Here is a 14,356-nt window from a genome sequence, read left to right on the forward strand (position 1 = left end):
ATATATATATATATAATATTGAAGTTTGGGTCGAAGAGGCGTGAGTTGCGTAAGCCGACCCCAAGATCATGTTTTGACAACAAATCTAATCCTGATATCGGTCGTGCGCTCTGGAAATTACAAATATATATATTCGATATTGTTATCTAATACAAGATTCAAAACTTGTTGGCCATACCATGGTATTGTTTTACCGTTGGCCTGGCCGGGGACGGTTGTATCGTTTCGAATGTATAGGAAACCAAGAAAAATGTTGCTCATGTATCCACCAGAAATCTTCGACCGCTTTCTATATTAAATGAGTAGAGAAGTAGAGATCTGTGTTTGAAAAATTAGAATTAATTCTACGGAGTACGAAGTGAATTTATATGGCGTTGTGAAGTTTAGTACAGCGCCCTAGGAAAAAAAGAACCCCAATTTGGAAAAGGTACAGGGCTGGACGCAGTTGCGTGCTAGATTTTCGTAACGTTGATGATACCATACAAGCAAGCATTCAGACGGTGATTTCTGTAATTGGCGTTGTAACATCTGCCACTGCTATTTGATAATTGTTGAGTTCGCATATGGCCTGTCGATGGATTCATAAAACTCGTGCGCTGTCAGTTTCTGGTACGCACATGATGTTGAGTTAACGCATTAGACGTACTAGAAGTATGGGGTGCAGCTTCCGAAGACCATTGTGTCGAGTTATGTTTTACATTGTCAGTTTCTTTTCGAAGATTACTAAATTCATCATCTAACTTAGAAATCATTGATGTAACTTCAACATTGGATAATTTTCTACTGCTCTCAATACCACAGTCAGGGTTTAATTTATAATTTTTTATGAGTAATACGATTAGCAGATTGTAAAGATTTTCTGGCGAATAATTATACTAGCAGGTCAAGTAGGTAATTCATCGACGGTATCATCCGGATGTGCAGCAAGAGCTGAAGCAATATCTGATGGTAGTTGCTGAAAAAACATTTCCTTCAAAACTTCCTGATTGGAGTTTAGACGTAATTCGGGCAAACGGAACTGCGCAGCTTCCTTAGTATTTCAGATGATTTAAGATTAAAGAAAGCATCCACTACGGAACCCTGCTTCGGTTGATGTGAACCATTCGTCAGAGGAAGGAGACCAGAACTCTTTAATTTGAAGGGATGGACGCGTTAATGAATAAGCTCTGGTTGCGATCGAGCATGACTATTATTATTATTAAAAGAGCCTGCGAATAGTGTGTCATCAACGTTTACTTGTGTCTCAGACTCTAATGGTTCGACGTTATTATTATTTAGAGCTGAATCAGTCTGAGTGCCCTCAATTGAAAGTTCAGCAATAAAATCTTTAAAAAAATAATTTTTGATTTCTTCGACACTTGAGATATTATACTGTTGAAGTTGATTATGATCACGTCGGGATGGCACTAACATTCTGTAGGTTGTGTGGTAGTATTTCCCTACGACTCCGCGCGTACGGAGACTGCGCTTCTTAGCTGTCCACTTCCAAATCTCTAGGTTAAATTTTGATTGTGTATTGTATTGTATTCTTCAATTAAAACGACAACGATAAAACAGTAAAATGACTCTGTTTGAGGTAGCAGAGTCTGATTTTGATTTATCTTCAAATCACATTTTAGTAAAGTCTTTCTTTTTTACAAAGTCATCTTAGTCTTAGTAAAATAACCTCTCGTCTCGTCGACTATCGTCGAAGTGACGTACGCTCACCTCAATATTCACCGTGTTTTGTGCTTTGAAATTTAGCGTGCAGTTAACAGCATTTGCCATTTTTCAGCTGTGGCAAAGATTCCGATGATGTTCTTTTTATTTGCATTGGTATTTTGCCTATCACTGCCACTTTATATTTTATGTCATAAAATATAAAGTGGCATAAAATTTATGCGAATGTGAAAAATCTCACTGATCGTGAGATAGCCCTCATCTAAAACTTGTTCATTCATTGTTACTAACCACGCATGGGACATATTAAAATCTCTATAGAACTTAGGTTATATTATTCTAGTTTATATTTATATATTTAGCCTGATCTACGGTTGCCGTAATAAGCATATTCACCAAACAGAAACGGCGGATATGTTTGTGTTCTATGTTTGATTTTCCACATAAAGCGAATAAATATCGTAGTCGTTCGTGCCTTGCCATATATTTATTTGTGAAAGCTCTGCAGTGCTACTCATATTGACATTATGACCTTTTTTTTCATCTGATACACAAATATCTACCGCATGAGCTTTTTTCATTGCGAAACGTATAGCATTTTTGAAATAAACTTAGAGACGATAGGTTTAACGATATTCTTGAAAAGCTTGGAGAATAAAATTAACTTAATTTCTATTTGAAGGCGATGTAATCTAGAAAGTTCTATTTATGGTTTGTCATGTTAAAACTATTTACAACTTGGCTCAGGTAAAGAAATATTTCACAAATAGGACTAGTCGTGAGGGAAATGACAAATTGCAGACCATTCGATAGGCTACTTGGACTTCAAATATTTCCGAGCGTGTTAAAAGTAGAATGGTGTTTGACGGGCTGAATGAACGTTGGTTCGTGTTCCAACTGATGCGGTGTTTTGACTGTATTGCAGTGAATACTGTAAAGTGCAAACACTTGTCTAAACGGAAAATTCAGTGAATCAGGCTGTTTATTTTATTCAATTTCATAATGTGTGAATTACATGTAATTTTTTAAGACTTCTGGTGTGTATTTTCAAAAACAGGCATTTTTCAATATTACTTGTGTGTGTGAATTTTGCAATTTAAAGTCAATTGCATACAAAAGTGTTGCTATTTGTTACTTTGAGCCTTTAATATCTAGTTTTGTCACGCTATATTATATTCTATATCATTGTTTTTAATGCAACTAATCGTAACGTATAGGTACAAAATGCTGATGAACAAAACTACCACTTTGAATACCGGGGCGAAAATGCCTACCCTTGGTCTGGGAACTTGGAAATCGAAACCTGGCGAAGTCAGGGCAGCAGTCGAAGCTGCAATTGATGTTGGATATAGACATATTGATTGTGCATTTGCTTACTTGAATGAAAATGAGGTCGGCGATGCAATACAAGCAAAAATTAAAGAAGGAAAAGTAAAGCGAGAAGACTTGTTCATCACTACAAAATTATGGATGACATACTTCAAGCACGCTGAGGAAGGTATTGAAAAAAGCTTGAAATCATTGAAATTGAATTATGTAGATTTATACTTGATACACTGGCCAGTAGGGCTGCAGTACAGTCCAGCATCTCTAATCAAGCTGGATGAAGACGGAAAATGGTTATTCGATGAAAATGTACATTACAATGATGTCTGGAAAAGTATGGAGAATATACAAAAAATGGGACTGACAAAAGCTATTGGAATAAGCAATTTTAACAAGTATCAAATTGCAAAGTTACTAGATAACTGTTCAATTGTGCCTGCCGTTCATCAGTATGAGTGCCATCCATACTTTGACCAAGACGACCTCCTACATTTCTGTCAGTCGAAAGGAATCGTTGTTACTGCTTACAGCCCCTTTGGATGTCCGGATAGACCATGGGCTAAGACTGATGACCCCAATCTTTTTGGAGAACCCGAGTTAAAGAAGATCGCAACAAAACATGGGAAAACGGTCGCTCAAGTTCTTCTCCGATATCAGCTTCAGAAGGGAATGGTTGTCATTCCAAAAAGTGTTACTCCTTCTCGCATTCAAAGTAATATACAAGTGTTTGATTTCGATCTGACTGAAGAAGATAATGCCATTATAAAGAAACAAAATCGGGGCTGGCGTATTGTTTCGCTGGCCGAATGCGTTTTGCATAAATACCACCCATTCAGAGATAACTACTCGGAATAAAAAAAAAATACGAAATTAATTTAGCTATATCCTAAGAACTTTCTAGTGATTTCATTTGTAATGCTTATTGTTTGTGATTTGAAAGAATTAATTACGAACTGTGTATGCTCTCCTGTGACATAGGTATGATCATATTAATTTTAATTCGTCAACACTTCCAAACTGTACAGCCTTTTCTATAGCATATAATTCTGTATTTACAAGGTAATGATTTTTGAGATTCTTTCCCAGACGCGAATTGTTTGCTTTACAATTTCAAAAAATGAATTAGAAATTATTTTTATTTTTTGGTTAATTATCAAAGTTATCACTATACAAATGTTAATTGTTGCAAGAACTTGCTTGATTCAGCTGCTCTCCATTATATCTCTGGATTGAGACTAATCAAGTCCAGTCTAAATCGCGATATAAGTGGATTTCAGGTCCCCTGAAGATTTCCATTCACTAAACTTCGTGAAGATAACAAGCAGTGTTTGTCATCTTAATCGGGTTTAGTTCTGAAAATCTTCAATGTATAGAATAGATGAGTAGACGCTACTTCGATATATATATATATATAGTTGCATACTGTTTCCGCTGTGCTTAAATCGTACTACGACAAAATCATTAGTGCACCACATTTTAAAATGGCTGTTGCAGTGAACACTAAAATTTGTCTAAAAGGGTTGTAACCCTGAGGTATATTTTCCATTAATTTGTGACTTCGCTCATCTGCACGGCTCATTTTGAAAGCGTCTGCGACTCGCTCATTTTAATTTTCGTAGTCGGTGGTAGAAATACTGTGGGAAATTCGTGCCATATTACAGTATTCCATTGATATCGTATCAACTGACCACAAAATACCCTTTATCAGTGAATATACATTCTCGTTCGTATGATCAAGGATTAAAATTATGTATCCTATTTCAATGAGTTGTCTATGAATTGCCGCCCTAAGCGACCTAAAACGCAATGGTCGTTGAATTGAAAATCCAAAATCCTACTCATTAAATGAACACAAAGTGCCATTATGGAAAGTAGTCTAACATCGCCTCATACTAATGAATATGTCTAACGCACTATTAAGATGTGCCACATTATTAACGTGGAAAACACTGGTCTCAGTGACCAATACTGGTGACAGTGAAGTTTCCCGAGAAAACTGCTATCATCGGGAACCTCTAATTTTGCGTAAAAATTACTCGACGATTTTTGTAGTAAAGCTGATGCTTCACAATGGCGCAATAAATGTTTTCGAAATTCCGTGATTACCACAAAGGTCAGTTATGTTTGGGTGAATTCGAACAAGACATAACTAGAGAAACCACGACATGTCACGACTATTGTTAACAAGGAATTCCTTTAGCAAATCAGAGAAAATCCGATTCGAAATTGCACATGATTTATTATATTCAAATGAAAAAAGATAACAACAAATCAGCAGGTCGTGTTGAAGTTCCACTAGTTAGAGATTGTATAAGTGATATACAACCCCGTATATGCAAATTGATTTCTAGCTAGGGTTCTTTATCCGGTCCTGGTATTTTTATACCGAGTTTCGGGTGAAAATGAGTATCGATGATCTTGCGAGTGTTTCATCTAAATAAAAATAACAGTATGCATAAGGATGAAAAAGGGTCATTTTACAGTAAATGGTATTAGTATTATTGTTGCGTTAAGCCGGTTAAGGGTTTGTGGTAAGGCTCAGAACGAGTTTGATCTAAGTCAATTCGGTCATAGTAATTTTATTTGTAACCTTACACAACATATTTTTTTTCATTAATTAATAATGTTCGGATTGAAATATCGAAATCCAGAAATAATATTGAGAATATCAACCGCACCTCCAAAATCACCACAAGAATCGGATTCGGTGTCCAAACCACCACCCAGGCAGACCGAACGGCGGTTGCACGATTTTGTTCTGAACATTGAAGAAAATACATTAGCAATAGGTATTACAGATATTCTTCAAGATTAGAATAACTTACAATGGCCGATGGGATACAAAAATGATGCAATAAATGACGACATTGATGCTGGTTAAGTGTTTTACATGGCATGTCAGATTGACAGTCTTTGTATGATGCATTTGTTACATGAAATATATATATATATATATATATTATAGGGTGTTCATCGATGAGACCATTATTGCATAAAATCATTAAAATAAAGAAACAATCGAACAACAAGCGAAGCATTTTAAAGCTGTATAATATGTTAAACTTAGAAAACAGCGTCCATGTGAATCTTGATAGACTATAAAGAGGACCCAGCTTTCAGGCTTCAATGAAAAAATAATAAGTAGGAACGCTATTCTTCTACATAATACACAAAGAAGATTTCGCCAAGAGAAGTTTGCTTACTTTACGCCAGGGCACAATGGGTAAGGAAACCCTTTTTTATCATAGGCTCGGAATTGGATGAACCCCGGAGTTGATGTAGATCTTAGAGCTGCTGGAACATTGTTTAGCACCAATCTGTCATTTCCCTTCAGATATTGCACAGGTTGGGTGAGAGTTGTGTTTATACGGTCACACGAAGAAAGACCTAGAAAAAAATCTTATTTGAGCGTCGAGTACCACAAACTGAGCACATATTTAGATACTCTCTGGAACTTATGAAATTACTTTTTAATTTGTCAAATTATGTTTGTTTAAACTAAGAACAATATTTACATTAAAGTTGAATTATTTACTTTCAGATTGTGCATTCGCAACCGATTCATCTGAAGAGCGGGGCTCGTGATAATCTGCGGAATAAGACACACTCCACTCATTGACGCTAATCAATAATGGCTGTGGTCGCACACAGTAGGTCACTGGGGTCAAATTGAAGTTATAAAAGATATATATTTCAAAGACAGAATCTATTATGGGCATAAGTTTCTTTCTAGATTCATGTTCTTTCACAATTTCTGGTTTACCACACTAATATGCGTACTTACCACCAATTCCAGAAATAGTTTCTAGTATTTTCGTTAATGCAGCTTGTATTTCAGAATCTATAACTTCGACAGCACTTGCTCTTAAAATGAAAAAGGAAAAAAATTCACTGATATGCAAAATAACTTGTTATGTCGCTTTTGCTTTTTATGTTGCTTTCTGGAATTTACAAAGAAGACTTTGGCCATGTGTGAATACATCCAATAATTTTATTTTCTACATACTTAGCTGTGCATTTTAAGACGAAGCATGAATTATTCTTTTTCTCAATGCCATCATATAAATGTTGGTTTTGCAAAGTGAGGTTACCAAAGTGTGACGTACAAAAATCCAAAGCCTAATATATAATTTTTTTTTTAATTCGTACTTTGACAACAGCGTGTATCCAACCAGTGTCGACTTAGGATGCCCTGATAAAACAATTCCGTGATTGATTGTACTAGTTCCAGAGCTCCATTGTGACCGAGTAACACTTGAAACTTCCGAATTCCATTCCTATTATCACAACATATAACGTAAATATTAGTGAATTTTCGATTTTGACAAGTAATTTAACTACAGATATTCAAAAATGCATCTTTGGATTTTCAATTATTGAAAATTACGTTACATGTTCATTTATATAGACATATATATTGTACAATAGTCTTAATATCAAGCACAGCAAATTTGGAATATCAAACCGTCGTGATATGTATAGCACGGTGGCTGTTAAAATTGCATTTTACGGTCAGGATACGGAAGCATAGCACTTCATGTTACGAGTCATGAGATTCCGGAATCCAATGCATTGAAATAACGTATTAATCATTCGACTTCAAGTCAGATATTCTAGGTAAAACGATTCAAACTGACTAAAATACGCAATAGAAAAAAGAAATAGAAAAAATAGAATCCCACTTCTGTATTAACAATATAGTAGAAAACTTTACAGATTGAAGGATCGCTGGCGCCATATACGGAAAATGCATGGTATAGTAAAGTGTATTCGCCCGATGATACGGTTCCACTTCTTGTATTGGATGATCCACCGCCGTCGGCGCCTGCATCCCCTTCAGCCTGGGTTAAACATAACAATATTTTAATCAAGTTTTTTTGTAAAGGAATGCAATAACACATATATAATATATTATATAACATTAGAGTGTAAGCCCTTATTCCCACAACTTATTATATTTTCTGCAATAAAATAAATGATTGACATATGCCAATATACATACGCTAAACTAAACCATTACAATAATAAAATACAGTCAGCAAGCATATGATGGAGTGCCGTAACAACTGTCTAAGTTTCAAAGCTGCTATATTTGTTTCATTCAAAATATTGCGGAATCGTAGTAATAATAGATAGGAAAAAGCCCGCCACATCAAAGTATTAATACAAAAATTTAAAAAAATACAGTTGTATTACGTTACAAAGTTTAAAGAACCTTCAAGGAAAATGAAGATACTTCCTTATTTTCGTTACCAATCCACATTAATAAGTTGAATGGATATGATGTTGCAGTGAAGAGGTCAATTCCCGGAGTAGAATTTCTGTCGAAAAATAGTATAATAAACTTTAGATAGTTATAAACATCATCAAATATGACATTGCCTTGAACCAGAATGATATACGAAAGCTTTCGTCCTAGAGACCTAGAAGAACAATGTGATTCGAACCATCTTACTTGTAATTTATATTATATCTGATCCTGGTCGCGGGTTGATTTCCGATTTGGTAGGAAAGCTGAAAATAACAGAAACCTTTTTTACAAGAATAGTCCTTCGCCCAGATGAATCAGAATACATTTTTAATGTGTTGCAGGTATGCGAAGATTTAGTCCACAAAAATGTTCGTTTTTGGAACATGAGCTTATGCACAATGCAAGGCAGGCGGCGTTAGACAATGTATTATGACCGAATAGCTAACTAACAAAAGTCAAAAGTCGAAATTTGTTTACCTCAATAATTTGTTGAAACTTATAACATATGAAGCACTGTACCTTATTTCCACCATCGTACATATCATTACCGCCATCACTAATTTGAAGATCCCCACCATCGTAAGCGTAGTTGAAAAATCCAGGAACAACATTACGGATTCGAGGAGCCGTTGAATTAAGTGAACGTATCATGCTGTGGACTTGACCATAAAGGCTAACTGTAGAAACAATAGATTTGACTACAGATAGAAACTTGATTTTTATTTACTGTTTTTGGCTTTTGCTTACAAATTATTTTATTCATATCACTCACTTTTTATTATATTCAAGTTGCATGGTGCAAATTAAAACTCAATTGAAATCACAGATGAAGTATGAAGGTATAACTAATGTTGTTTCGGAGCACAGTATATATTAACTGCTATCCTTTAGTACCTGTTGTATCAACGTTCTTCAGCGGATAATGATCGCGAAACAAAGTAGCTAAATTTTCTCCAAAGTTAGACAGAAACGATGTGTCTGTGAAATATTTAATTGTTGCTCGTTGAGATGCCTCAAGTATTTCAACATCATTCGGGACATGCCATATCATGATATCTGAAGCCTTTAAATAGGATTGAGATGTATTAAATATATTCATATGCATTAGAAACATTATCTCCATACCTGTCTACCCCATTCCTAAGCCATTTTTTTGTGGAATTGATAATTTTGTCTTTTCAGGCAGTCGACGTACTTTTCTAGAGATTTAGGGACAAAACTGCTTATGCATTATTTCTATTCTTTATTTTCAATTTACGCAGAAATGACTGTTTTTCATATTTGTCCGATTTAGGCAAATCGGAAATTTGTTCACCCATTGCAGATTTGATCATTGCATTTCTGATTAAGCAAAATTATAAACTACTGCAAATTTTATTCAAAACAGATGATGGAAAATACTTTATTGTACCAATGCAATGATACTGTTTCCGAAAAATGATGGCTCAATTTTGCAAAATAGCAATTTTGTCGAAATTTATCTGAAACGGCAAGTTCAGGAAATTGTCAACATGTTTGCGAAGTAGACGGTTTCCCACTCTTTCAAACTTAACCCTCTCCACATAAAGCGTAATTACTATGATATTTCAGTTAAAATACTGGTTTTTATTCGTTAAAAGTAAGAATCGGTGTTTCATTAGCATTAAAGTTGGTTAAATTGTTTTTGTCAGCTGATTTAGTATTTTAAACGAATATTATTACTATATATAAGGACATTATATATTTCACCTGTAAATTATAAAAAGCTTCATTCTTGTAATCTGCACTTGTTGCGGCACCAGCAGATCCAAAGGTATTATAATTCACCCAGTTTCCAGACGCTGTAATTACGCAGATTAAAAATGAACTGTATGCAATCTATAATGCTTACTATTCATGGTAATTTGGAAATGAAAATAACCAGTTATTACCCAATGTCAACTTTAAAATTATTATCAGTTGTATATAGTGGGAAAATTTTCTATAACACTATGCTTTCATTATTCAGGTATTCCCAATTCCTACGATCTTAGTTATTCAATATATTTTGAGCAAATGTCTCCCTAAGGCTACGCGATTGTCTCAGGTTCAAGACCCGGTACATAAAAACCATCCGACACTGTCGATCCAAGCAGTATCGACCGTTTAATTGCTTTCCCTTCTATTTTTTATTTCGAATTAGCTAGAATAAGTTTCCTGGCACAATTTACATATTCAAATATTTACGTACGTGTATGATTTTTTTGTTCACTGGACCACATATCACCCAAAGTACATTTTCCCCCAATATTGTTTTCATGAATACTTGCTACCAAAGTCCAGCCTCCGCCTGCTGATTCCATATCGCAAAATACCTAAAATTTATGAAAAATATCATATATATTATATAGACTTGAAAGGGAGAGAAAACACGTTTTACGATATGTTAAGTAAACGAGTTGAAAACGTCAATGCATGATAGCTGAAAAATATAGTTAATGTCGGTAGTGACACAAAACCAAAAACGCGGCATGTACAACATTAAACAGTTCTGATGTTTGTTTATATTCCAGAAGCACAAAATCGGCAGTGCATCTTAACCGGGACAGACAGGCGACCAACATCCTAACGCCAAAAAACTCTAAAAACTATACCTCAAATACTTGAGATCTATTCTGAGTTTTTATTCCGTATATTCCAGATTCGTTCACGCCTTCTTGCCGTAATTGTAAACAAGATTGTGGAGGAAACGCAAGAAGCTTAAGTTCTAAGAAAAACAAAAGTGTTAACATTATAACTACAGAGCAGAAATTTCAGAAAAAGATGACAATATATATATATATTACAAACGCAGAAACAAGCGTAGTGTGATGTTGCTTAATTGTCACCTGTATGGAATTTAAGAGATGCATATTTTGTTGAGTTTGTGGCAGTTCGCTTACTACACAAACAGTTCTTTAAAAACATGAATAATATTTATGTCGTATAGTCCAAAGTACATTCCTAATATGAAACTGTTAAGACTAGGATGATCTAGTATTAATTTTTTTTTCACAAACAAGAGGGAATTTACCATGGGACAATTATCTATAATCATCAGTAAGAAATAATTGACAAAAACCAAATCTACCAATTAGTAGATCTCCTCTGGCGTCTCTTGTAAGATTTTTGCATGGAATAACCAATATAATGATCACCTGAAAACATTTCTCTCATTTCTTCATTTTCAGTTGTCATCTCTTCCATTTTTCGTCTCATTTTAGCAATTTCCTCTTCATCAGCAACGTTACACTGGCAAGGGTCACCTTTATCACCCTTTTCTCCTTTAATCCCAACCGGTCCACGCTTTCCATCCCTCCCTCGTTTCAAAGAGCTTTCATTAGTGGGTGGTGAACCCACAGACGCTCCGGGTTGGCAAATTGTTGTTGTACAAGTATATGGAGGAGTAAGAGATGCCGGGTTTGATGAATACCCACTTGCGAGAATGTTCGAAGCAACAGATAGAATGACGATTAAAATTGTACAAGAATTCATTGTTAGATATATTGAAAACTGAAAAACACGAAAAATGGATCACTATCACATTAATTAGCCAAGCAAGTAATCCTCATTGGAGTCGGCACTGGGGTGAGAAATTTGCAGTTTCATTGAACGCATTAAGTCGAGAATTGAGTCGTCTATGAATACATATATATATTTATATATTAACCTAATTAATTAAGATTTTATGGTGCGCAACTGCGCCATTGCGAAGTACAGCCACACCATTTGCGCAGTAGAATCTCATTCTCGCACACTTTTACCATTACGTTTTCAAAGCGTGGCTCGTCATATTTTCCTCGGCCTAGCTGGAATGCTCATTCCATATTTTCGAGTTAAATCTGCACCTCGTTCGCATTTTGATAAAATAGATACTGTTGTAATATTTCACATAGTTTGTAAATCATTTAATACTCTGCTCAGCTTAATATATATTCATGTTCAGTAAAATAAACATTTGTTCAGAGTAACATTTTCTTAGAAGGAACACTGACAGAGTACTGCGTAACAATTGGATCAATAAATTTCAGCATTTCATTTATCAAGCCATCATCATCACACACAAACGTTATCTACTTGAGCCTATGCAATTTAATCCGCGTTAATACATTGTTTCCATCACCCATATATACAAACATTTGTCTCACAATACACGATACGTGAGATAAAATAATGAACAACCGGTAATCCCCATTTTCGAAAACGGAAATTTTCAAAACATGATTTCTCTTGTTTCATCAGCAATTCTGAATATTTGCTCTTTATAGGCATTTCCAAGAAATGTGCAATATGAATTTCCTTTTTCGATTCCTTGACGCACAAAAATATGCAACCTTGAATTATCTGCGCCAGAAAAATGCCACGAAAATGTAATTCTGCAAACTGTCACCGTCCGCAGACGCAGCTGAATTGAAATTTTCAAGATTAAATGCGATTCATCTAATTTGCAAATATCACGAAAATGAATTGAAATGTTTATAAATTAAATAAACGCATTTTCTAATATTTGTTGCCAATCCAGTCACCTATAGTTGGAGAAAATTGTATTGCTTTTATACAAAACAAAACAAAAAAAAATTTATCTGACCTGACGAAATCTATCTAAAGTAGTTTGTGAATGAAAAGTGTATTGGGTTAACAAGAGTGTGTATCAACAAGTAAGAGAGTGTCTATTGACTTGTTTGCATCTTTCCTCCTAAAGACTAAGGTCTCAGCTTTCCGACTTGCAATTTCTTTGCCGCCCATTTACCTCGTTTCTATCACTACGTAATCTCCGACTCCGATCTACCCAATTGTTTATTATGCAGAAATCAATATGTACTGTACAAAAGTTTACTCTATTTCTAAGTACGGACCATGAAGAAGGTTTGAAGATATGATCACAGTTACGCACCCGGAGACATATTATATGGAACGCACTCCGTTTTTGACAGTTTTATGCGATTTGGAAGTCTTTGTATGCTTTGCTTGGAAATTTTCACTGTTGCATTCAACTTGACTAAGTGATAATTTTTGACTCCAAATTCATACTTACGGTAAGTCATTTTGGTAGCGACTTCCAAATATATGAATACCACAGTCAGACTTTGCAGCTATGTTGAAAACATGCAATCGTATTTTGTTACTTGTATGGCATCATCTCGTGGCAACAGAAATGTCGTCATTTATGTTTGTTAACAACGGTCGTTGAAACTAAATATCGGCACCAGATCAGTTAACTCTCATGTTAACATACGGTTATAACTGAATGAGACCCAGAATATACATGCTTCAAAGATTCATTGATATAAAACTTTTATGCAATGGATGCCACGTTTCAATAGCGCGCTGCGCAAAATAGTATGAGAACAAAATTGGCAGAAATTACGATTTTTGTGCGATTATATTTTTAGTATATAAATTTATGATGATTGAATCTAAACACAATAGGCTTTATATACTATATCAAATATGCATGGTAATCTATTTAGCTTGAGAGATTCACACCATCCAAACATTTTGGGGTGTATTTCCGCAGAAGATGAGTTATGACCAGAGGAAGAGAGGTGAATTTGGAAAAATTCAATTTACGCCTCAAAACGATCGACTGCACTGGATTTTTGAAGACCACCAATGGAGTACTGCAGAACAATTGGGACAATGAATTTCAGCAATTCATTTTTCAAGTCATCTTCATCTTGTACAATCGTTATCTACTTGGGCCTATGTGAATTAATCCGCGTTTATACATTGTTTCCATCACCCATATATCACAATACTACGTGAGATAAAATACTGAACAACCGGTATTTCCTATTTTCAAAAACGGAAATTTTCAAAATATGATTTCCCCTGTTTTATCAGCAATCACAAATATTTGCTCCTTATAGGCATTTCCAAGAAATGTGAAATATGAATTTCCTGTTTCGATTCCCTGACGCACAAAAATGTGCAAGCTTAAAGAGTTATCTGCGCCAGAAAAGTTTCACGAAAATTATGCAAACTGTCTCTTCCCGAATTTGAATTTTCAAGATTAATTCTGATATAACTAATGTGCGAATTGCACGGAAATGAGTTGAAACGTTAATAAATTGAATATATGCATTTTCTAATATTTGTTGCCAATCCAGTCACGTATAGTTG

General features: G+C 34.9%; 1 protein-coding gene and 1 pseudogene across 1 annotated transcript; one reads left to right on the forward strand and one right to left on the reverse strand.

Moving 5' to 3' along the window:
- The first annotated feature begins 2,011 nt into the window (after nt 1–2,011).
- Nucleotides 2,012–4,326, forward strand: LOC120328276 (aldo-keto reductase family 1 member B7 pseudogene; annotated as a pseudogene).
- Nucleotides 4,327–5,204: 878 nt separating this feature from the next.
- LOC120328249 (uncharacterized) lies at nt 5,205–11,762 on the reverse strand. The gene is made up of 14 exons (XM_039394685.2): nt 11,392–11,762; nt 10,849–10,961; nt 10,446–10,569; nt 9,965–10,056; nt 9,131–9,299; nt 8,756–8,913; nt 8,441–8,499; nt 8,201–8,306; nt 7,668–7,826; nt 7,135–7,262; nt 6,770–6,849; nt 6,189–6,372; nt 5,664–5,743; nt 5,205–5,418 (listed from the first exon to the last, which is right to left on the reverse strand). Exons 1-14 carry the CDS (start codon nt 11,726–11,728, stop codon nt 5,366–5,368), a joined length of 1,842 nt encoding a protein of 613 aa, XP_039250619.2. The 5' UTR covers nt 11,729–11,762; the 3' UTR covers nt 5,205–5,365.
- Nucleotides 11,763–14,356: the final 2,594 nt, after the last annotated feature.

The sequence above is a fragment of the Styela clava genome, chromosome 7, assembly GCF_964204865.1.
Source record: "Styela clava chromosome 7, kaStyClav1.hap1.2, whole genome shotgun sequence".
NCBI classification, from domain to species: Eukaryota; Metazoa; Chordata; class Ascidiacea; order Stolidobranchia; family Styelidae; genus Styela; species Styela clava.